This window comes from Anolis carolinensis, chromosome 2 (assembly GCF_035594765.1).
Source record: "Anolis carolinensis isolate JA03-04 chromosome 2, rAnoCar3.1.pri, whole genome shotgun sequence".
Lineage (NCBI taxonomy): Eukaryota > Metazoa > Chordata > Lepidosauria > Squamata > Dactyloidae > Anolis > Anolis carolinensis.
This window is the reverse complement of record NC_085842.1, coordinates 191,973,870-191,997,597: the sequence shown is the minus strand read 5'-3', so window position 1 is coordinate 191,997,597 and position 23,728 is coordinate 191,973,870. Positions and strand designations below refer to the sequence as shown.

The window sequence follows — 23,728 nt, the reverse complement described above, 5'->3', positions numbered from 1 at the left end:
AGTTCGAAAACATGCCAATGTGAGTAGATCAATAGGTACCGCTCCGGCGGGAAGGTAACGGCGCTCCATGCAGTCATGCCAGCCACATGACCTTGGAGGTGTCTACGGACAACGCCGGCTCTTCGGCTTAGAAATGGAGATGAACACCAACCCCCAGAGTCAGACATGACTGGACTTAACGTCAGGGGAAACCTTTACCTTTTACTAGTAAACACAGAAACATCCCAGGGCTTGAAGTGGCATCACATAGCAAGGGGACAAGTGGGACTCTAGCATCCTACACACTACTGTAGCAATTCTTGGCGTGTTTGAGAATAAATCCCATTATCATGACAACTATCCTCTGCCTAGTTTGTTCTCCAGGAATGATCTTGTTAACTAAGGAACTGATTCTCCAAATGATGGTCCTAATGGGTCCATATATGTATCATTCATGTGCAAGCAAAAGATAAACACAGGCTTGGGGAACTCTAAGATTGAGCAGCAGTATAAAACCTTTAAATGCTAACAAACAGCATAGTTACAATGTACTGGGACATTTCTTTATTCCTGGAGAGGGGAAGGGGGGCCTAGAATGGCCTTAAAAAGTCACTGTGGTTCGGTCATCTGACACCAACACTTCACACACTGCAACATCAAGTTGTAGCAGGTCCAACTTTTAAACAAGCATCTAGGTCCTCAGTTTTGCTCTGAACGTGGCAGGAGTCAGGGAGGGATGTTATGAGTCTTTGGGGCAGGGGTCCCCAAACTAAGGTCTGCGGTCTGGATGCAGCCATCTAAGGTCATTTACCTACCACTTGCCCTAGTCTTTAGATTAATGGTTACCCTAACTCTGAAACGACTTGAAAGCATGCAACAACAATCCTAATTAACTTGACTTTCTCATCAGCCAAAATCAGGCCCACACTTCCCATTGAAATACTGGTAAGTTTATGTTGGTAAACATAGTTCTTCATTTTAAATGTTATTGTCCTTTCATGTTTTTTACACTACAGATAGGTAAAGGTAAAGGTTTTCCCCTGACATTAAGTCCAGTCGTGACCGACTCTGGGGGTTGGTGCTCATTTCCATTTCTAAGCCAAAGAGCCGGTGTTGTCCGTAGACACCTCCAAGGTCATGTGGCCGGCATGACTGCATGGAGCGCAGTTATCTTCCCGCCGGAGTGGTACCTATTGATCAACTCACATTTGCACATTTGCTTTACCTTTAAGGGACCCACGGTTAGTGGGGGACCCAACCTCTTGCGGAGACTCGGTATCCACAAGGGGCACATAGATCTCAAGGGGGACCCGGCCTCCCATGGAGACCCTGGGTACCCATGAGGAAGCTAAAGTATCAGTAAGACATTCAAAATACACCAAAAGGGGAAAATATAGGATCTGTGGATAGCGAGGGAGCCCAATAGATTGGTTGCTTGAGGCTTGTGTGGAAGGGAAAACAAAAAGGAGAAATCGTGGATACTAGAGGAACCCCAACAGGTTTCGGTATCCATAGGGGTTAATGCTGATGGAAATTATGGGATTTGTAATGGGATTCATGCAAGGAAATTATGGAAAGGAGACTGCATAGCCAAAAAGGAAAAAATAGTGAATATTGAGGTTCCTGGGTGAACTGGGACACCTATGGAGATTGCGGTTGGATGAGGGGGCTCAGGGGTGAAGGGAGAAGCATAGGGAAATGATCCCCAGACACTGAGGGAGAAATGGCAGATTTCGGTATCTGCGGGGAAAGCGAACACAGTTTCTGGGTCAGTAGGGTAAAGGTCTGGTGATTTGAGGACAAGCAGGAAAGGGAATGGATGGTGAATGGGAGAAAATAAAGAAAATATGGTTCTTATTGATTTGGGGCTTCTAGGTGTCTGGAAGGTGGCAAGGGGGATCCAGGATGACCAGTGAGGGGTTGCACTGGGGACAGGGTGATGTACCGGGGGCTGTGATGGGCCACAGAGGGCCGTTGAAGGCCATGGACCATGTAGAACGGGTTACCGCCAGCCAGCTGAGGAATGCAGAAATGGAGGAGAAAAGACTCTGCAGACTAAAAGAAAGGCAAGGAAGTGAAAAGCTAAGAGTAACTTTTTTATTAAGAGTTATAGACAATATATGGAGGTCTGAAGAGTCTCCTGGGTACTAATAGCTGCTGCTGGGTATCTTCAGACCTCCGGACATTTGGATAATTCATTATTTAAAAATGAAAGCCTTGTTAACCTGTGGAACAATTTGCTGCAGTTCTAACTTTACAAATTTAATATTGTGATTGGGGGAGGGGTCTGTCCTCAACATCCGTGTGACTAGGAAACAGTGAAGTGGATTGGCTGTTGATATGTGACATGCACTTTCGGCCCAGTTTCTTTTGGAGCCAACCCATGATTTTATCATTACATTTTTTGTATGTGATCTTTTATGACTTGTTTTTATTGTTGATTGACTTGTTTTATTGCTTTGTTTTTATATTGTTGATGTCCGGGCTTGGCCCCATGTAAGCCGCCCCGAGTCCCTTTGGGGAGATGGGGCGGGGTATAAAAAATAAAATTATTATTATTATTATTATTATTATTATTATTATTATTATTATTATTATTATTATTTTATTATGACACAGCAAACAAGATAGATATGCTGGATTTCGTATCACAAAATCACAAGTCGAACACTTCCCAAGTGTCTAGGACTGTGTGATGTATTTTCGGATGATGCGTGCAGATCCCAGTAGGGTGGCCTTTTGCAGTTGGCAGATCATGATTTCGTCAATGTCTATTGTTTCCAAAATTATATTATTATTATTATTATTATTATTATTATTATTATTATTATTATTATTATTATGTGTGAGGGGAAAGGGGGAAGCAGGGAAGAAAGAACAAGGAGGGAGAAAGAGAGGGAGGAGAAAGGAGGAGGAGGGAAGGAAGAAAGAAAAGAAGAGGGGAGGGAAAAGAAAGGTGGAGATGTATGAGAGGAGGGAAGAAGGAAGAGAAAGGGAGAAGGAGAGGGAGAAAGAAAAAGGAGGAGGGAAGGAGGGAGAGAAAGAGAAAGAGAGAAAGAAAGAGATAAAAAAAGAAAGAAAGAAAGAAAGAAAGAAAGAAAGAAAGAAAGAAAGAAAGAAAGAAAGAAAGAAAGAAAGAAAGAAAGGGGAAGGATGTATGAGGGAAATGGAAGAAGGAAAGAAATAGCATTGCCATTGGTCTATTCTACACTGCCATATAATCCAGATTATCAAAGCAGATAATCCACATTATATGCTTTGAACTAAATTATCTGAATCTTCACTGCCATATAATCCAGTTCAAAGCAGGTAATCTGCATTTTATATGACAGTGCACAAAGGGCCATTCTGACACTGTAAGGTAGGCCTTTTCTGAGCTGGAGAAGGGAGGAAGCAGCAGCAGTGCAGTGACTCCTTTGATACCTGGTCAATGCCTGATATATGTGTTAGTAAATGAAGAAATTGAGCTGACATAAATGTTTACTCTTTTGCATCATAAGCATTGTAAGATGTGACAGCTGATCTGGTGCAATGCTGTCTCTCATTGTTTCTGTGGCCTATAGATAATACATAAATAAACCAAACTTGCATGGATGTTGATTGACCAAGTTTCCATTGATTAAATCATTCTACTGTTGTTGGAACGAGCAATTGGATCTAGGCCAGGAAATCTGTCCCAGGAATGGGAAGAGGGAAATAGTGAACAGCAAAGCATACGTTCCTTTGCCTGAAAACTACCATGACCCAGTTATCCACATTCCAGCCTTGAATTCCTTCTTCGCCAGTCCGCCACAGATGGCTAAGGTAATGGGAGTATCATAGAGAGAATGAGTCATAGCTAAAAATCCCTGAAACTTCCAGCAGGTCCCACAGGATGGAACCAGGGCTGTTATAGTAGGATCAAAGTGCTAAAGCTGTATAGTGTGAAAGAAGCCCAGTGCAGCTGCCGCAATTTCAGTTTCACACACTCCATATATTTTGGCTTTCTTTTTGAAAAAAAAAACACACTTATACATCTCTCTGTGCATACCAGAACTCAAAGATCTTATTAGAGAATATTATTATTATCATTATTATTATTTTATTGTATGACACAGCAAACAAGATAGACATGCTGGATTTCATATCACAAAATCACAAGTCGAACACTTCCCAAGTGTCTAGGACTGTGTGATGTATTTTCGGATGATGCGCGCAGATCCCAGTAGGGTGGCCTTTTGCAGTTGGCAGATCATAATTTTGTCAATGTGTATTGTTTCCAAATGCCAGCTAACATCTTTTGGCACAGCACCCAGTGTACCCATCACCAGACTACCTGCACTGGTTTCTGCCAGAGTCTTTGAAGTTCAATCTTGAGGTCCTGATAGCGGCTGAGTTTTTCCTGTTGTTTTTCATCAATGCAACTGTCACCTGGGATGGCAACATCAATGATCCAAACTTTTTCCTTTCCACAACTATTATTATTATTATTATTATTATTATTATTATTATTATTATTATTATTATTTGATACACAACAAGATTAGTACACAGCAAACAAGATCACTATGCTGGCTGTTGTATTGGATCACACATCGGACACTACCCAAGTGTCTAGGACTATGTGATGTATCGGCTAATAATGTGTGCAGATCCGAGTAGGTGGCCTTTTGCAGCTGAAAGATAATTTTATCAGTGCCAATTGTGTTTCAGTGCTGGCCAAAGTCTTTAGGCACCCAGTGTGTCAGTCACCACTAGGATCACCTTGACTGGCTTGTGCCAGAGTCTCTGCAGAGTCTTTCGATCTTTAAATCCTCGTATCGTGTCAACTTTTCCAGTTGCTTCACGTTGATTCTGTTGTCGCCTGGGGTTATTATTATTATTTATACCCTGCTTTTTCTCTCCACAAAAGAGACTCATTAAAAGCAGTGGGATGAAATTACAGGAAAGGAGATTCCTCCTGAACATTAGGAAGAACTTCCTGACTGTGAGAGCTGTTCAGCAGTGGAACTTTCTGCCATGGAGTGTGGTGGAGGCTCCTTCCTTGGAAACCTTTAAACAAAGGCCGGATGCCCATCTGTCGGGACTATTTTGATTGTGTTTTTCCTGCATAGCAGAGGGTTGGACTAGATGGCCCATGTGGTCTCTCCGAACTCTATTATTCTCCAAGATAAAATACCTATTCCATCAAATGCATCATCTTTTGGATAATACTACAGTAGAGTCTCACTTATCCAAGATAAACGGGCAGGCAGAACATTGGATAAGCAAAAATGTTGGATAATAATGAGGGATTAAGAAAAAAGCCCATTAATCATAAAATTACATTAGGATTTTACAAATTAAGCACCAAAACATCGTGTTTTACAACAAATTGACAAAAAAGCAGTAATGTTATGTAGTAATTACTGTATTTACGAATTTAGCACCAAAACATTGCAACATTGACTACAAAAACATTGACTACCAAAAGGCAGACTGCGTTGGATAATACAGAACATTGGATAAGCGAAGCTTGGATAAGAGACTCTACTGTATAAACTTGCAAGCAACACATGGACATTAACGCAACGTACTCGACTGTTCTAGCTCTATGGTTTCCTCCCCCTCCCACGAGAGAGCGCATGCCCGGAAAGGAGATGAGGGCGAAGAAGCCACTTCCGCCCCAACAAACGGGCTCCTCACAGCTGCTTCCGGGAGCCAAGATGGCGGCGTTGCTGTGTCTGGTGCCGGGATTGAGGGCTGCAGCCATGACGACTGTGGGCTGAGCGGCGGCGGCGACTCGCCCGGGGAAGGGCCCTATGTCCGCCCAGGTCTGGACGAAGGGGCTGGGTTGCTGTATGGAGCTGAAGGGGGAGAGAAAGGAAAGAAGGAAGAGAAAATATGGCGGAGTATTGGTGGCCATCTCTGGGTCTCGTGACCTTGGTTGCCGCCGGGGTCGAGTCGAATGAATGAATGAAGGTTGCCTGAACCCCACCATCACGGCCTTGGGCTCCATGCTATGGGATCCTGGGAGTTGTAGTTTGACAAGGCCTTGAGCCTTCTCTGCTAAAGAGGGTTGGGCCCTCGCCAAACTACAGCTTCCATCGTTCCATATTGTTGTTGTTGCTGTTGTTATGTTTATTTATAGCCCGCTTTTCCTCCCCACAAAGGAGACTCCCTGAACTGTGACAGTTAAAGTGGTGTCAAACTGCATTCATTCCATAGTGTAGATCAGGCATGGGCAAACTTTGGCCCTCCAGGTGTCTTGGATTTCAACTCCCACAATTCCCAACAGCCGGGCTGTTAGGAATTGTGGAAGTCCAAAACACCTGGAGGACCAGAGTTTGCCATGCCTGGTGTAGATGCATCCTCATCCTCTTAAGGCAGTGGTTTTCAAACTGTGGTTCCCCAGATGTTTTGGCCTCCCAACTCCCAGAAATCCTAATAGCTGGTAAATTGGCTAGGATTTCTGGGAGTTGTAGGCCAAAACACCTGGGACCCACAGGTTGAGAACCACTGCTCTAAGGCAGGCATCCTCCAACTGAGTCCTTCCAGCGTTTTAAGCCCCCCAACTCCCAGAATCCATGATCATTTAACAAATTGGTGAGGGCTTCAGGATGTTGGAGGCCCAAACAGCTGGAGGGCCACAATTTGAGGACACCTGCTCTAATATCTCCCTGGAACCAGATTTGAAAGTCCATGCCTGTCGCCAATGAATACACATGATTAGAACCGATTTGGTGCTGCTTCTTTGTTTTCCCTCAGACTTGACATTTTTATTAATATATATTTTATTTTATAATTATATATAGCCTTTTCATAGTTCCTTTGAACTAAATCTTTTCCAGATTTAGTACTATTGATCAGTTAACCCATTTGGGCACTGGCTTTTTTAAAGTATCAGTACAGAGAGGTAAACACTGTATAGAAACAGATATTCTCATTGTTATGAGTACTGGTCCATGAGGTCACGAAGAGTCAGAGACGACTAAACGACTGAGCAGCAGCATTAGTATAAATATCACAATTGGCAGTTCATAGAATCCTAGAGTTGGAAGAGACCAGGGCCATTCAGTCTAAGACCCCTTTCACACAGCCATATAATCCAGAATATCAAGGCAGATAATCCACAATGTCTGCTTTGAACTGAGTTATCTGAGTCCACACTGCCATATAATCTAGTTCAGTGTGGATTTTATACAACTGTGTGGAAGGTGCCTTCTGCCATGTAGGAACACGCAGTCAAAGTACTCCTGACAGATGGCCATCCTGCCTCTGCTTAAAAACCTCTAGAGAAGGAGACTCCACTACAATCCCAGGCGGCTGCATTTTCCGCTGTTGAACAGCTATTACCATCAGGAATTTCTTCCTAATAGTTAAGGGGAATCTCCCTTCCTGCAATTTGAATCCATTGCTCTGTGTCCTAGTCTCCAGAACAACAGAAAAGAAACTCCTCAATATGACATTGTTTCAGATATTTAAACATAGCTGTCATGTCCCCTCTCCAAGCTAAACATACTGATCTCCCTCAGCCATTTCTCATAGGGCTTGGCTTTCAAGCTGTTTGTCATTCTGATGGCTCTCCTCTGGACACATTCCAGCTTGTCAATATCCTTTTTGAATTGTAGTGCCTTGGATACAGTGTTATTCCAGGTGAGGTCTGACCCAAGCAGAATAGAGGGGCACCATGACTTTACTTGGTCTAGACGCATTATCTCCACCATTTAGGTTCTAGGTGCCTGGAAATTAACCAAGAAAAATCCCAATCATTTTTCTGAATACTGTGGCAACCCTTTTAACTTTCATTAGTAAAGTTAAAACAACACATTCCCTTAAGTTCTTCACACTTCAGGCTTTCCTCAAATTCTTTTTTGTCTGTCTTTATGGAATCAGTGCACAGTTGCCCTGTATGTATATGTATTTGCCTTTAAAAAAATCTGTTGCATTGTATCAGGTCATTGATAGCCATCTGGAGTCCCTATGGGGAAAAGCAGGGGGGGAGGGGAGTAAAGATGATGATAATAATACCCTCATTAATAGGCAACATAGGGTGCCTTCCACCTTAAAGCTGCCTCAAGCAAGATTGCCCAGGACCTGGCAGGACACTCAGTTGCATTCCAGTAGAATAGTGTTTTACTTGGAATACACTATTTTTTCTTTTCTCTGCATCCATGCTTGCTAAATATGCATATGGGTACTGAATGCTGATAAAGTGGTTTATCATCCATAAAGCATGATGCCTGAAATGTCTTTCTGCTTGGTCTCAAAGTTACTACTGGAGTACTTTATGTATTTTAATGCCAAAATGGACCGATTCAGCTAGTTTTCTGAATGGCAGTGAATGTTGTGTGATAGAATCAAAGAAACATAGAATAATGATAGAATTAGATGGAGCTGGTTTAAAATATTGTTGGTTTTAATATTGTTTTACCATGTACTGTCGTTTTAATTTTTGTATATGTGATATGTATTTTGAGTTGATATTGTCTTATATTTGAACGGCATCAAATTGTTGCCGATTGTTAGCCACTCTGAGTCCCTCTATGAGGGAAAGGGTGCAAGATATAAAACAAAGTTAATAAATAAAATAGAGTTGTAAGAAACCACATGAGCTACCTAGTCCGACCCCGGCCATACAGGAAAAGCACAATACTTTCTATGGTTCCACTGAGTAAATGAAAAGACCCTTCTTCCGTAACTGGAGTTGTGGGTAAAGATCAGAATTCAACAGTGGCAGTATAAAAGTGGCAGAGATTGTAAAAAAACAAAAACCATAGACATTTTAGGGCTCTTATTCTCGCTTATAGTCTATTCACATAAATATGAACTTGCCAACTAATTAATCTTTCTCTGATCTATCACCTTTTAAACTGGAATTGCCAGAATTGAAAACTGTTGGACAGTGGTGCTAATATACAGGGTGTTTGAAAAAGAACTCCCTAGTCTTAACTTAAAACACATTAAAACTAGGGAGTTCTTTTTCAAACCCCTTGTATTTATTTTAGCCTTTTACATCATGTAGCATCCTTGGAAAAAAAATAAATTCAGAACATGTCATGGAACTAGAAATAGGAAGACAGACATCTGTGTAGAATGAGAAGATTTAGTATGAATTAGGCTATGGGAGGATATGAACCTTTTCTGTAAATATTTGTTTACATTTTGAAATCAAGTCTTAGGCCTTTGTTTGTCTTAGTTGCCCAGCTAGGGAGACGTACACCTTTCCATTTGCTGGTTCTGCAGTTCTCCTTCCCTGGCAATGCATGTGGAGGTTTCATCCGTGCCCCACAGAGAAGACCCATCTTGCACTAGTCTCCGTTGTTAAATGAATTCCGTGTCACCAACCTCAGTGCAGTACCTAAGCCAAGATGAGCTGCGCCACTCAGAAGGAAAGCAACTGTTTAATCCCAGGGCCAGTAGCCAGGGAAGGACCTACTCAGGGCTCTTCCCTGGAGGAGCTGCAGCACGGTGCCAGCAAAGTGAGCCTGACGAAGTGGACAAGATCAAAAGCAAGCTCCTCTCTACTTGGAACAATGTAAAATATGGTAAGTTGCACTTTTCAGGGGAACTGGGAGCAGAGGGCTTTCCTTTCCTTAGTTTCCAGGTTGATCAGCTGAAATATACTGGCAGGAATCACAGTAGATTAAAAAGCATGTTTCTCCGTTTTCATATACAACTATGATATTCAGGCATCTTAAGTTGGAGACAAGTTTCTTACAATAGATATTTGGTTGGTCATTCGCCTTCACGTGCCTCCTTTATGCCCTCAGTTTACAAGGTATCTATTAGGAGCTGGGAAATTCTAATCTGGTGATGGTGGTTGACATCTATCTCACCTCTGTTGTTGTCCTCGTGTCACAGATTGGCTAGGCATCTGAAGCAGGGAATAGGACTAGATACAAGAGATGGAAATTGATATCTAGGCCACCCAGTTACCATTTAATTAACAGCTTGTCACTTAGGTGAGTTGCCATGCTTGTTTTTCTATGACAGGAATGAGCTTCTCACCACACATGGAGATGTGGTAGTGATTAAACACTAGTGATCTCACAGCAGTCTCAAAATTAAAGGTTTCCCAAGCACTTGTGGATCATTAGCATGTCTTCATCATAGGTCATTATACAACTTTAGAGCACTGAGAGTTACATTGATTACACTTAATAAAAGGCAGTCTAACACATGGATCACCAAATGGATTTTTCTGTATTCTTCAGTTGTAAGAATAAACAAATGTGCTTTCAGATAATTTTGAGTAAAAATTGTTGTATTTGTATAAACCTCAGAAATGAGAGAGAACCTTTAAAATACAGTAGAGTCTCACTTATCCAACATTCTGGATTATCCAACGCAGTCTGCCTTTTAGTAGACAATGTTTTTGTAGTCAATGTTTTCAATACATTGTGATATTTTGGTGCTAAATTCATAAATACATTAATAACTACATTGCATTACTGCGTATTGAACTACTTTTTGTCAAATTTGTTGTGTAACATGATGTTTTGGTGCTTAATTTGTAAAATCATAACCTAATTTGATGTTTAATAGGCTTTTCCTTTATCCCTCCTTATTATCCAAGATATTCGCTTATCCAAGCTTCTGCCGGCCCATTTAGCTTGGATAAGTGAGACACTACCGTATTAATATTTCTTAATCTGGTCTTAAATTTTAGAGCATACAGTTGTTAGAAAATGGCATACTAATTCGACTGTCTGACTCAGACAGATAACGAATTTAAGTGTGCACATATCACTATTAGCAAATAGTATATTTAGCATAAGTAATGCAACAGGTGTACCAGTAGCAATTATACTTAGTATAATACTTAGTAAAATACTCACTGTGATTTCAAACTCAGGAATGTCGCACTGTTTCAGTGGCATATAACAGTTCTCAAATCACAAATATGGGATATGCTTATCTTTTTATTTCCCCTTTATGTTTCTTAAATTATGGGAGACTCTGTGCCCTCTTCACTGTAGAGGCTTGACTCTCATGTTACCCTTACACTTGTAGTGCCATGGAGTGACTTTCCTTGTCTGATGCTTGTTTGTGCAACAATAATTCCATGAAAGTCCTTCATCTGTTGAGATCTGGAATTCCTTCCAGTCTCCGCCATGTGGCAAACATCCAGGTCTTGCAACAAATGCATTCATTCATTGTGCTCAAACAATGGACAGAAGACACAGTCTTGACGAGTTTACCAAAGAATCCATGTGAGACAGGGAGATTGATTGGCCTTTGGAATTTCACTATTTTTGGTAACAGATATCAAATGTGAAGTTTGTATACATACCAAAGAGAGCACGAGAGAGTGTGACAGTGCATATAAGCCTGCAGCAGAAAGTATACCTGCAACAGTTGCTACCTTTATAGATGAGCTAGAATGGGATAGGGAAAATAATCTGATTTGGAGATCAAATTCTGTATCCATTTCCTTACAATCTCCCACAACTTTCTGCTACAGTAATAAAATTGCCACTTCTTGCATAGTTTTCTTGCTATTTTAAAACTACAGTAGAGTCTCACTTATCCAAGCCTCGCTTATCCAAGTCTCTGGATTATCCAAGCCATTTTTGTAGTCAATGTTTTCAATATATCGTGATATTTTGGTGCTAAATTCGTAAATACAGTAATTACTTGATAGCATTACTGCGTATTGAACTGCTTTTTCTGTCAAATTTGTTGTAAAATATGATGTTTTGGTGCTTAATTTGTAAAATCCTAACCTAATTTGATGTTTAATAGGCTTTTCCTTAATCCCTCCTTATTATCCAAGATATTCGCTTATCCAAGCTTCTGCCGGCCCGTTTAGCTTGGATAAGTGAGACTCTACTGTATCAATTTTGCCAGCTTTGCCTCAACTTCTTAAATCACAACTATGGCAGGTGAAACATATACACTTTTCCCATGTCAGTTAGTGAAAAGATCATGTTAAACTTTAATCAAAGTAGGAATGTTTGTGTGTCTGAGTGTGCGTGTGTACACACTCACATGTATGTCTGCAAGTAAGGATTTGAAGTAGGGTGGGGTGATGTAGTTTTGCTTTTTTTATTTTCATGTAATATTTAACTATTTTACTTTTGTGTTGAAGGCAAAGGTTTCTTGTTTCCCTCTCCTGCTACAAACACACACATGTGGATAGCTTTTTCATCAAGCTGGTTCTGGGTGGGCACAGGCAATGTGGACAGGGTTACTGTTGGACAAACATATAACATTTTTGGTGCTCTTTGTACTTTCAAGTAGAATGCATGCAATCTACTCCTCTACACCCCCAGTTATCAGGGAACACATTTGTTAGTGTGTGACCCCTTGGGATAGGATGGTAGGGTGGCTGTTTCATTGAGAAGGTCCTTGCAATCACTCACGTTATCCTGGAATTGTGAACCGCAGCACACGGAAATGTTTCTCAGGCTGCCAAGCATGTACCTGAATGGCCACATATGTGCTCTTGTGTGGAGTACACATTTTGGAAATGTATCTAAACATATATGAGTCTACACCAGTGGTTCTCAACCTGTGGGTCCCCAAATGATTTGGCCTTCAGCTCTCAGAAATCCTGTCAGCTGGTAAACTGGCTGTAATTTCTGGGACTTGTAAGCCAAAACACCTGGGGATCCACAGGTTGAGAACCACTGGTCTACGCCCAAGCTAACATGATTATTCTTGAAAGCTGAAATTTGATTCTACATTAGACGGAGAATATTTGAATTTGAATGACTGGGAAGAGTATGATTGGGTTGTGCAGGGGCCTGTGTGAAACAAGAACACCAGGAATAATTGGATAGAATTCAGTTTCTATCCCCATTCCATTTGTCACAGTTTATGCTTGCATGCATTTGTATTTAATAGTTTATTTAAACAGAATTAACATGCGAGATTTAAAAAATATTTCAGTAAAAATGTTTTCCCAATTTTACTATGGTATTACTGACTTCTTCCCCTTGAAGAGTTCCATTAGCCTGTTCCTTCATCTCTTTACTCTTTTGATTATCTTCTAAAGGAGAGCAAGCAGTTTTCTGAAGGAATGGGGAAGCCTTGGACCCCCCTAATAATAGAGGAAGCTTCTTATGAGCTTTCCACCTATTTGGGTGGAGTGGTAAGAGGCATTGATGCTTTCTGCTCAGTTTTAATTTTAGTATTTGCCACAGGATCGCTAGTCTCTTCATTGATCTGAATGCTGCTGCTGCTGCTGCTGCTGCTGCTGCTTCTTCTTCTTCTTCTTCTTCTTCTTCTTCTTCTTCTTCTTCTTCTTCTTCTTCTTCTTCTTCTTCTTCTTCTTGGGTGCTTGTGCACTCAGGCAGCTACAGCAATAGCGAGCAGGGAAAGGTCCTTGTACTGGAGACCAAGATACAGTAGTCTCACTTATCCAAACTTCACTTATCCAATGTTCTGTATTATCCAACACAGTCTGCCTTTTAGTAGTCAATGTTTTTGTAGTAAATGTTGCAATGTTTTGGTGCTAAATTCGTAAATACAGTAATTACTACATAACATTACTGTGTATTGAACTGCTTTTTTCTGTCAATTTGTTGTAAAACATGATGTTTTGGTGCTTAATTTGTAAAATCATAATGTAATTTTATGTTTAATAGGCTTTTTTCTTAATCCCTCCTTATTATCCAAGATTTTCACTTATCCAATGTTTTGCCGGCCCATTTATGTTGGATAAGTGGGACTCTACTGTATATAAACCTGGGGTGCTATTCTGATCCTTCTTCACTCATTTGTCTTCCCAGGCTGGACAGTCAAGACAAAAACCAATTTCAGCAAAGTTTCCCCAGTCCACATTTTTGGACACACCTACCACTTTGAACGTGATGGTGAGTAGCTTTGGTGGAAGGGTGGAGTGGATGCTGTGGGTTCAGGGTTCTCACTGATGTGAGCCTCTTTTATCCAGCCTCATTAGTTTGTTGTGAAATTTCATAGTCTATGACAGTCTCTGTGATCAAGACAGCATAATTTACAAAGATGGTTGTGTCCAGCAGCTCACTAGAGCTGCTGGAGGCAACCTAGATAGCTTTGTAGAACAAGTCTTAAAATCACTCCCTCCCATTTGATTTCTGCTTTCACTTATTCTCAGTAATAAAGACCAAGGAAAGATTAGCTCAACCTCTTCTCCCAAGCCTTCATTTGAATTTTATTGAATTGATTCACTTTTATGTTATTGTAGCACTAATTTATCTTATTGGAATGTAGGAAAATTTTTTAGCCGAATAGCCAGAGCAAGGAACATTTTCAGTCCCAAGTCCATATTCAGTTTCGGGGTCCACTTCCCATTGGTGGGCGGCGCTAAAGGCAAATTGGTAAAACCAGAAATGCCAGCACATTCTGCTTTAAAATCTTACTGCTAGTACCTAACTCTTAAGAGACCTTTCAACCTTTTAGAATGAGGGAGGAAAAGCTTATAGAGAAGCTGGAAAAACACCTAACTATGGTAGTGGAGATGGAACCTGAGAAGGCTAGATAATGCTCTTTCTCCCCTCATTTGAAGTAATAATAACTGCTAAACTTGTCTGATGTTCTTGATGCATGTGAAGGAGCTTGCTTTGTTCAGAGCTTGTTTTGTGACCAGCTACAAGCAGTATCTTTGGCACATCCATAGAAACTTTGTGCCTAATTGAACTCTGTTCTGAGTTGCAGAAGATGTGGAGGGCTTCCAGAAGGACTTTGCTTCCCGCATCTGGTTGACCTATCGGCGGGACTTTCAGCAGCTAGAAGGCACCATGTGGACCACTGACTGTGGCTGGGGCTGCATGTTGCGCAGTGGGCAGATGCTACTGGCTCAGGGACTCATTGTCCATTTTCTTGGCAAAGGTAGGTGTCGGGGTGGGCCATATGAGGAGGGAGGCTTCTTTCCTCATCTTTAAGCACAGCAAGTTTTGCCTGCGAGCTGAGGAGCTTATATCACAGAATTTCTTCTCTTCCTTGGTTTTGTGCTCCAATTTTCAGACTGGACCTGGCCAGATGCTCTTCACACCCCAGGTTTAGTGGAGATGGAACCCATGAAAGCTACCCACCTTCCCTATCCCAGCACATCCAGTTCGCATCAGGGCCCATCCATCCCCACCGATAGGAGCAGAGGCCCCTGGGAGCTGCGGGCCCCTCGGCACACCCGCAGCCCTGATGAACTGGAGAAAGAGCGTTATCACCGGAAGATTATCTCCTGGTTTGCAGATAGACCTCAAGCACACTTTGGGATCCACCGTCTAGTTAGTCTGGGGCACAGTTCAGGGAAAAAAGCAGGGGATTGGTATGGACCTTCTGTTGCTGCTCACATCATCAGGTGAGATACGATGTTACACAAGACATTCCAGGGGAGAGGGAAGCCCCTTTTGATGCCCCACATTCTCCCTAAAAGTCTCAGGGGTGGGACGTGTGACTATTAAATTTTACTTGTGGAATCTTTTGTGAGTTTGTGATAATGTGTCAAGTCATTGTGCTACTGCTACTATATTCTGGGCCATTTTTGTGTATAAGGGAGGCTGAATACAAGGTCTCTACCAAGTCATGTTTTTGGAAATCCTTTGATAAGTGCCAGGTTTATCCATCTGTACATATATAAAACTCCAACATTACAGAGGATCTGAGTGGCTCAATTGACATTGTTAAAAATAGTTAGATCCATGGCCCCTTAGAAAGCATGCAAAATATTTGTCCCTGTCCAGAAAAAACACCAGAAAATTTAAAAATATATTTCTGAAAAAAGCATGTGTCCCTAGTCCCAGGTGTGAAAGAAATAATAGTGAGCCTCTGACTGTTTCTCTTCTTGCTCCATCATTAGACTTCCAAGGATAGGAAAGTAGTGACATGTAGCACTTCACTCTGTAAGCATGAAAAACATCAAGGTTCCTGAGCTTTTATAACAGGGAGGCCCATCTGCCTTCTTCAAGAACAAGAGAGACGGGGTGATTTTATGAGATGTCCACAGTTTTGTTGCATGCTGCATCTGCTGAATTTACTTGTTCTCCAAAAGAAGTAGTGTCAAAACACCCTACTGAATGGGATGATATGATCTGAGACTGAAAGACCTCTCCTTCCAGTTTGGTCAGTTTGTAATTTCACATTTTTAGCAGAAGCCCTGTTGGGTACACGATTGTCTTTGCTGGCTTCCTACACCAGCATCTCAGTTATCTCCAAAGGAAGACCTATTGGCAGTTTAAAAATACTAATTTAGCAAATCTTTAGCCTCTCAACTCCTTTTTAGTCTTTTTATTCATATTTTGATGTTTTCCATTGATTTTTTGTTTCATTGATGATTACTTAGGACATTGGTTCACAACCTGTGGGTCCCCAGATGTTTTGGCCTTCAACTCCCAGAAATCCTAACAGCTGGTAAACTGGCTGGGATTTCTGGGAGTTGTAGGCCAAAACACCTGGGGACCCACAGGTTGGAAACCACTGATTTAGGGAGTCTTAATAGACACTAGAGCAGTTTATGGATACTCTTAATAAACAATGAATTTAGTGCCATTTACAAAGTGGCTATTTGACGGAGGAGGAAGATTAGATAATGAGAGATCACTATCGGACCTCGGGTTGAGAACTATTGTTGTATTCGGACCCTGCTAGTCCATGTTGGCCAGCGGTCATCACTGGCCACACAATCAACCCATATGACTTTGTGAACTTCGGTTGGCTCCTGTCAATTAATATGAATGTTTTATGCTTAGGTTTTATGTCGTTATATAATTTTGTTTGCTTACATTTTGTTTAATTTTTCTGGATTATTTTGCGATGCGTATTTGTTTTATTAAGGCATTGAATGCTTGCCTTTTTGTATGTTGGAATCCGCCCTGAGTCCCCCTGAGGAGACAGAGGGCGGAATATAAATAAAGTTTTATTATTGTTGTTGTTGTTGTTAATCCATGGGTTTTCCCCCCTCCATGAAGATTAGAATATTGTCTTGATGTGAAAATGTTATCTAAATGAAGACAGAGCCAGAAAGGCAAAACTGATGTATCTATGTACCACTAAAGTGCATTGTCTCACACTTACAGGAAAGCAGTAGATTGCTGTTCAGAAGCAGGCAATCTGGTGGTCTATGTGTCTCAGGATTGCACAGGTAAAAAGTGCTGCAGAGCAGAGAGGATTGAGCTGGCTTGTCTTGTAGCTCATCCAGTTCCTCGGGAGATCATGGTGGAGGTGTCTGTGCTGTGGTTCCCAAAGTTTGTGACTGAATTATCTTCCCTGGTTCCCTCATAGTGTACAAAGGCGATGTGGCAAATCTGGCCAACAAGAGTGAAGACAGGACGGCATGGGACCCTGGGGCAGTGTGGAAAGCTGTCATCATCCTGGTACCTATGCGGCTGGGGGGAGAAGCTTTTAACCCTGCCTACGTGGACTGTGTCAAGGTGATTTGGGAACTGATGCTAGGCAGTGGGGCTCCAGGACTTGGATGAGCACCCCCTTGTTGGAATTCCTGCTGCCTCACTTTTTCCTTGAGTGTTCAGGAAGAAAGAGACAGTGCTAACACTACCTTTTGCCCATGGGACAGAATGAATATATAATGTCTCTTCAAGAAGAATTGTATATTATCAATGCAGCAAATAGTTTTGGTGTTGGGGAAAGTTTCAAAATGGTAAAACAGCAACAACAGCAGTAGCAGCAGTTCAGCAGATCCAAAACTTCTAATGCCAACAGTAGAGCAATTGATCTTAAGCAATACAGGAGCAGAGTCAAGCATTAAAAGTTATAAAAGGCGTTATTCAAAAAACTACATATCTATATAGGGAAATAAATCAGGATCTGTCTATCTCACAGCAGACATCTTGTCTCTCTCCATGTTCACAGGAGAACAGCAAAATGGAGGACTCTGGCTTTCCATTGCTCAGAAAAAGAGAAGGATCATTCTAAAAAACAGGAGATAGGAGGAGAGAATAAAGTGATAGGCAGACAAAGAGGCCAACGAAGGAAGGGCTTTTCTCTGTCAGCTAACTCTTCTGCCTGTCTTAAGTCCTTAGCAAGAACTATAAACTTGTGCAGGATGTGGTTCAGTTCCAGCATTTGGAAGGTTCTCCTTTCTTTATATTCTGTAGCTAAAGTATGGCTCTCATGAAATATGGGAGATCAAGCAACAGTAGGCCAAGTTTGGCTGGCATAAAGTTGTTGATGTAGGTTTTGTTAGCAGGTCCATAGCTTTTACTTAACCAGAATTGTTGGTGAGTCCCTGGTATGCCAGGTCATCTTACATTAAGGCCTGCTTCCTTTCCTTCTTGGGCAACTATGCATAGAAGGGTTGGTTTAAAGGTATACTGATATTCTCAAAGGCCAATCTCACCATTTTGTCATGCAGGAACTTCTGAAGCTAGAATTCTGCATTGGGATCATTGGCGGGAAACCAAGGCATTCGCTCTACTTTGTTGGATACCAAGGTAAGAGATCCCACGGCCAGGCTTTAGAAATGTCTTCTCTGGCCCCTTTCTGCTCACTTACAGGTTGTCATGTGTTTCTTTGTCCACTAGCAGGTGGGTCAACATCCCCAAATTCTCTACCAAAATGTACCACCAATAAGTTCTATTATGTAAGTGACAGGCAGTCCCCAATTACAAAGAAGATAGGTTCTATAGGTATGTTCTTAAGTTAAATTTGTATGTAAGTCAGAACAGATACATTTTTAGTGTAATTCCAGCCAATGTTTTTTAGTTTTTGATAGCATAGAGAAGGGTTAATACCCATGTAATGTTTGTTTTGTTGTCTATGCCACTGTTCAAAAGATTTCACCTCATATTCCATCCCTGTGACAAATGGAAACTAGTGTTACAATCGATAGTGCCTTAGAATTTACTATAAACATTTTGTAAATATTTACAGTTTTAAACAATGCAGTAAATCTGATAGCTAAAATAGGCCCATTGAATCAATTGGGAAACTTACATTGTGTTAACTTTATTAAATTTCCAGTTGTTCAGTGGGTCTGCTGTGACTGGGGTAGATTGAATTTTAACCAGAAAGAAATAATAGTAAAACAAATGATAAAATATGAATAAAACTTTAGTAGTATCTCTTTGGAGGAAGACAAAGGGTATTGGATGAGCTCCTTGACATAGGTCTCTACTGAAAAGGGGTGCTGTTGCCAGATATAAGACTCTATAGAGACATGGATGGGTATCCTTGCCTTTTCTGAAGAAAAATTTCAGAAAGATAGTTGGCATGTTAAAAATTGAGTGTGGCTCTCATTTTTCAGTCTTTTATGTCTCTACAAAGGAGCCCTCGATTTTGGCTCATGAGCTAACCGCTTGAAACAGCAGCCAAAGGACAGGTTGGGTTTGGTTTTACATAGTCATATCCCTCTGAGATTTTCAGTAGCTTCAAGTGGAACCTGAGCCACAATGATAGTCCAGAATCCCTCAGTGACCCTTGTCCCCACCTTCACTGGTCTCCTAGATGATGCCCTCCTGTACTTGGATCCCCACTACTGCCAGCCTTTTGTGGACACCACAAAGGAGAACTTTCCCCTGGAGGTGAGCTATGTGTTTTGGACTTCCAAGATGATATGTCAGCAAGTAGAACATGCAGTGTCTGCTTCTCAGTGGCAACATTTAAACTTACGATGAATTGTGATAGGGGTTAGAAGTCCATTTAAGAGAAATGTTAAGGTATATTAATTAAATAGTGACACAAAGAAGTCCTGTGATTTTGTTTATTCAGAAAGCTAGTTTTTTTCATGGAAAATATATATATGAAAAAAATAAAATAGGAGAAGGCATTATTTCATCAGCAGAACTGGACAACTAAAGTTTCATAGTTTTTCCCCCAGATAAAATACATCTTGATACTATGACCAAGAAAAGGGGAGCAGAAGGAAAAATTCTATTGATAGAAGGAGATAGAAAAGACAGTTTTCAGGTTGTGTCTGTGTCCAAGTATTAACTTAATGCATTTTGAGGAAATGAATAATATCAAATCTTACATTTGGTAAGCAATATTGGTTTTAGCTAATCTCTTCTAATATGTTCTAAACCAGGGGTCCCCAAACTTTTTAAATAGGGGGCCAGTTCACGATCCTTCGGACCGTTAGAGGGCCGGACTATAGTTGGCCACTGAGCAATAAATAATAATAATAATAACAGCAATAATAATAAAAAAGAGGGTTGGAAGAGACCCTTTGGGCCATTGAGTCCAATCCCCTTCTGCCTTTGTGCACCGAAAACACAAGCAAATCACCCCTGACAGATGGCCACCCAGCCTTAATGTTAATAATAATAATAATAATAATAATAATAATAATAATAATAATAAAGAGGGTTGGAAGAGACCCTTTGGGCCATTGAGTCCAATCCCCTTCCGCCTTTGTGCACCAAAAGCACAAGCAAAGCACCTCTGACAGATGGCCACACAGCCTTAATGTTAATAATAATAATAATAATAATAATAATAATAATAATAAGGGTTGTAAGAGAAGAAGAGACCCCTTAGGTCATTTAGCCCAACCCCCTTCAGCCCTTGTGCCATGGGGGCCGGATAAATAGCTTCGATGGGCCGCATCCGGCCCCCGGGCCTTAGTTTGGGGACCCCTGTTCTAAACTATTTGAGCATGTAAATTGGAGGATTTGGGTAGTAGTGTGTATGTGTTAAAAATCTCATGTTTAATACTGGAATTGTATTTGGATGTCTTACTAAATTCCTAACCCATTTGAGATCCCAAACCAGAGTTTATGTACCCCAGATAAAAACATTGCCTTGAAATATCTCTATTTTAGAGCAGAGATTAAATAGAATCGGGAATCCCTATAACCTGTTTTAAATATGCTTCCTTCATCCATGTTAGGCTCTCAAGGTCCTGGTAGATGTAATCTTAAATTTAAATGGCAAAATTTAACAAACCACTCTTATTTTAATACAAAACTGGTAAAATATGGAAGTGCTCTCTGCATTTGGGAATTAAAACCCCTGGATGTGTTTTTTGCAACTAGTTTAGGTTTGGAAGCTTATAGTGACTGCTTTAGATTCAGTTTCACAAACTGGTTGGCACCAGGAAGACCTACATCTCTGAAGTGTTGAATTTTATCTGTTTAGATAAACAAAAGGCCCTTTGCAAATGAGAGATGCTTCTGAGTGGTTATGTTGCACATCTTTGGGCAAGAAAAGCCCTGGGATTTTGGGTGCCCAGAAGAAGCATGTGTCGTTCTCCTAATCTTATTTGTACTTGCTCTTGAGCACCTGTTTATATCTGACTGATTCCTTATCTCATAGAATAATAAGTTGGAAGAGACCACATGGGCCACCTAATCCAACCTCTTGTCATGCAGGAAAAGCACAATCAAAGGTGGAATCAGTTGACATCACTACCATATTTTCTCAAATCTAGTGCTCACCATTTTTGGCTAAATTACACAGCCAAAAATGAGGTGCGCGTTAGATTTGATGGTGTGTTAGAATGGTCAATGTAAACCCGCCTGTGCCCCTCCATGAGGCTGAGACTGGTTTACCAACTGAGACTGGTTTACCAATTGAATGAGGCCTTCAAAAACCTTCCGCTCAGCTTTGAAAGCCTCACAAATGAAGCTTTAGATGAGAAGCCTCAATTTGACCTGATGGAAGGGTGCGACTTCCCTTTGCCTGTCGCCATTTTGAGGCAAGCAATAGAATGGCCGACAGGCAAGAGGAAGTTGTGTGTTACATTCGACATCAAATCTTGTTCTTGCAATGTGCACCTTCAAAAGTGCACATTGAGGTGTGCATTACAATCAATGGCGCATTATGCTTGAGTAAATATGGGTATTTTTACTGACCTTTTTTTCTCCAGTCCTTCCACTGTAACTCGCCCCGCAAAACAGCCTTCACCAAAGTGGATCCCAGTTGTACCATCGGCTTTTATGCCCATCACAGGACAGAATTTGAGGAGCTGTGCTTGCACTTGACACAGGTGAGGGATTTTGGGTGTGCGAGAACTTCTGAGATTTGGGTGTGCTAAGGTAAATCTTTCCCCACTAACATGCTTATGTAGTGATTTCTGATGTTTCCATCTGTGGAAAATTTTAGTTCCTACCATGCAGTGGAACATCTCTGTCAATCTCCCAAATGTTTGCTTAGCAATTTTTACTTCTGCAGAATTTTCACAAGGTAAGACCTTTAAGGTGGCATCAAGATACATCTGATTCTACAACTTCACCCTTTTTCTTGCCTTCTGCAGGTCCTGAACTCCTCCACAGCCAAAGAGAAATATCCCATGTTCTCAATTGTGGAGGGCTGTGCTCAGGAATATGGCTTGGAGGAGCTGTCAGCCCATTTCTCCCAGCAAAAAGTGCAAACTCGACAGTCTAGCAGGCGGGGCAGGGCAAAAAAGCCCTCAACGGAGGATTTTGTTGTCTTATGATTGTTCTGGGAAGCCCCAACACCACACTGGCTTATTTATTTTTTTATTTATCTAGCGGATGCAGGGCTATAATGGAGCTGCCTGGCTCACAGGAGCACCTATGTTGTACCTAGAGTGGTCTGTCTTTGCTCTGCCATGTTGCACCATGGGAGAGGCTGCAACTGAACTATCTTGAAGTTTGTGGGGACCTGAAGGCTAATATTAGAAGGAAGTCATAACACTGGAATAAGCCTGTTGAATATGGGCAAAGAATATTTAGCACCAAAGTGACTGTACAGGGCAAGAACCAAAGCCTTCAATGAAAAAAAAGTGGGCAGCTACTGATGAGAGGAGGGAGACCTTTGAAAAGATTATTGTGGGTGAGTTCCAAGTTTCTCACTCTGCTGCCGAGATTCCAGGACTTCTGATACTTAAGGGACATTGCTACTAGACTTCTACAACATTGCTTCTGCTTCTACAACTTTCTTTTTTTACACTGGAACCATCATAATGAGGGAAGTGAGGAACAGCATGGCCTTGATTTAATTGGTGTGTAGTCTCCTTCATTGTGGAGAGAAGAGTCAGTGTTCACTTCAGCTGCAGGGTGACAATTTCCTACAGTACCTAAAGCTTGTACTCCAAACAGTTCATCGATGTAGGTGAATTAGGAAAACCAACACAAATAATGGCTGTTTAACAAGGTCTTGTGACATGATTTCAGAGCATGCAAGAGGACTTTCCCCTTGGGCAGGGGCAAAAAAGAATCAGCAACGGAGTCTGGTGTAATTTTGCAAAGACATCATCTTGGGACAAAGCCCTTTACACGAGTGAGAGGGTTGTAGCGAAACATTATTCAACAGCCACTGGAGCGTTTCACACTCAGCATGTTTGACTTCTGTGCCCTTCCCCTACTGTCCCTAAATATCATGCCTAGAGAACTTTTTCCTGCCTCCATTTTTTTCAAGCAGTAACTGGAGGGCAAGCTAGAATGAGATAGTAAAGCTAGGCTGGGGTACTCCTCCACCTTTTTGTCAAGGTCTAGTGTTTGAACTCAGGGGTGTGTACATCAGCGTCTTAAAACATTTCCTTCATAGGCAATACCTCCTCCTTGGTCTGTTTTAGTCAATAAAACTTCCACCTGAAAAAAGTGCAGTACAAATTATTATGTAATGTGTTGAAATATTTTTTTGTAGCCATTGGTGTGTACTAGTCTAATATTTTCATCTAATTCGTCTTATAAAGGTAGCACACACACCAAATCCAGGCTATGGTTCTAAGCTACACAATTTATTTTTTTAAAGGCCGAGGGTTCCTTAATCACTCAGCTTCTTTCTAGGACAGCCACAGTCTGCAGCTAGAGGCTGCCTTGCAAAAGTTCTTGCCCTCCCATGGTGTGCCACTTTCTAGTTTGTAATAATGGGTTGTTTTATATTTGTAGACTTGGCTTGCCCTCTTGAATTGGAACCTTGCTGAGGTGAAGAAATTACTCCCTTA

The 23,728-nt window shown here is 41.3% G+C and overlaps 1 protein-coding gene across 1 annotated transcript; it reads left to right on the top strand.

Annotated features, from left to right (window-relative positions):
• Positions 1–5,612: 5,612 nt before the first annotated feature.
• On the top strand, positions 5,613–23,396 carry atg4d (autophagy related 4D cysteine peptidase). Its single transcript, XM_008103805.3, has 11 exons — positions 5,613–5,771; positions 9,137–9,485; positions 13,677–13,760; positions 14,581–14,754; positions 14,890–15,223; positions 16,938–17,002; positions 17,143–17,291; positions 18,233–18,311; positions 19,324–19,400; positions 21,686–21,805; positions 22,073–23,396. The coding sequence occupies exons 2-11, from the start codon at positions 9,266–9,268 to the stop codon at positions 22,253–22,255; spliced, it is 1,485 nt and encodes a 494-aa protein (XP_008102012.2). The 5' UTR covers positions 5,613–5,771; positions 9,137–9,265; the 3' UTR covers positions 22,256–23,396.
• Positions 23,397–23,728: the final 332 nt, after the last annotated feature.

Bases quoted from the DNA above. Each gene is read 5' to 3' on its own strand.
- atg4d (XM_008103805.3), top strand. From the start codon at position 9,266: ATGAATTCCGTGTCACCAACCTCAGTGCAGTACCTAAGCCAAGATGAG. The intron at 17,292-18,232 runs GTGATTTGGGAA...TTTGTCATGCAG, and splicing joins CCTACGTGGACTGTGTCAAG to GAACTTCTGAAGCTAGAATT. The intron at 19,401-21,685 runs GTGAGCTATGTG...TTTTTTCTCCAG, and splicing joins AGGAGAACTTTCCCCTGGAG to TCCTTCCACTGTAACTCGCC.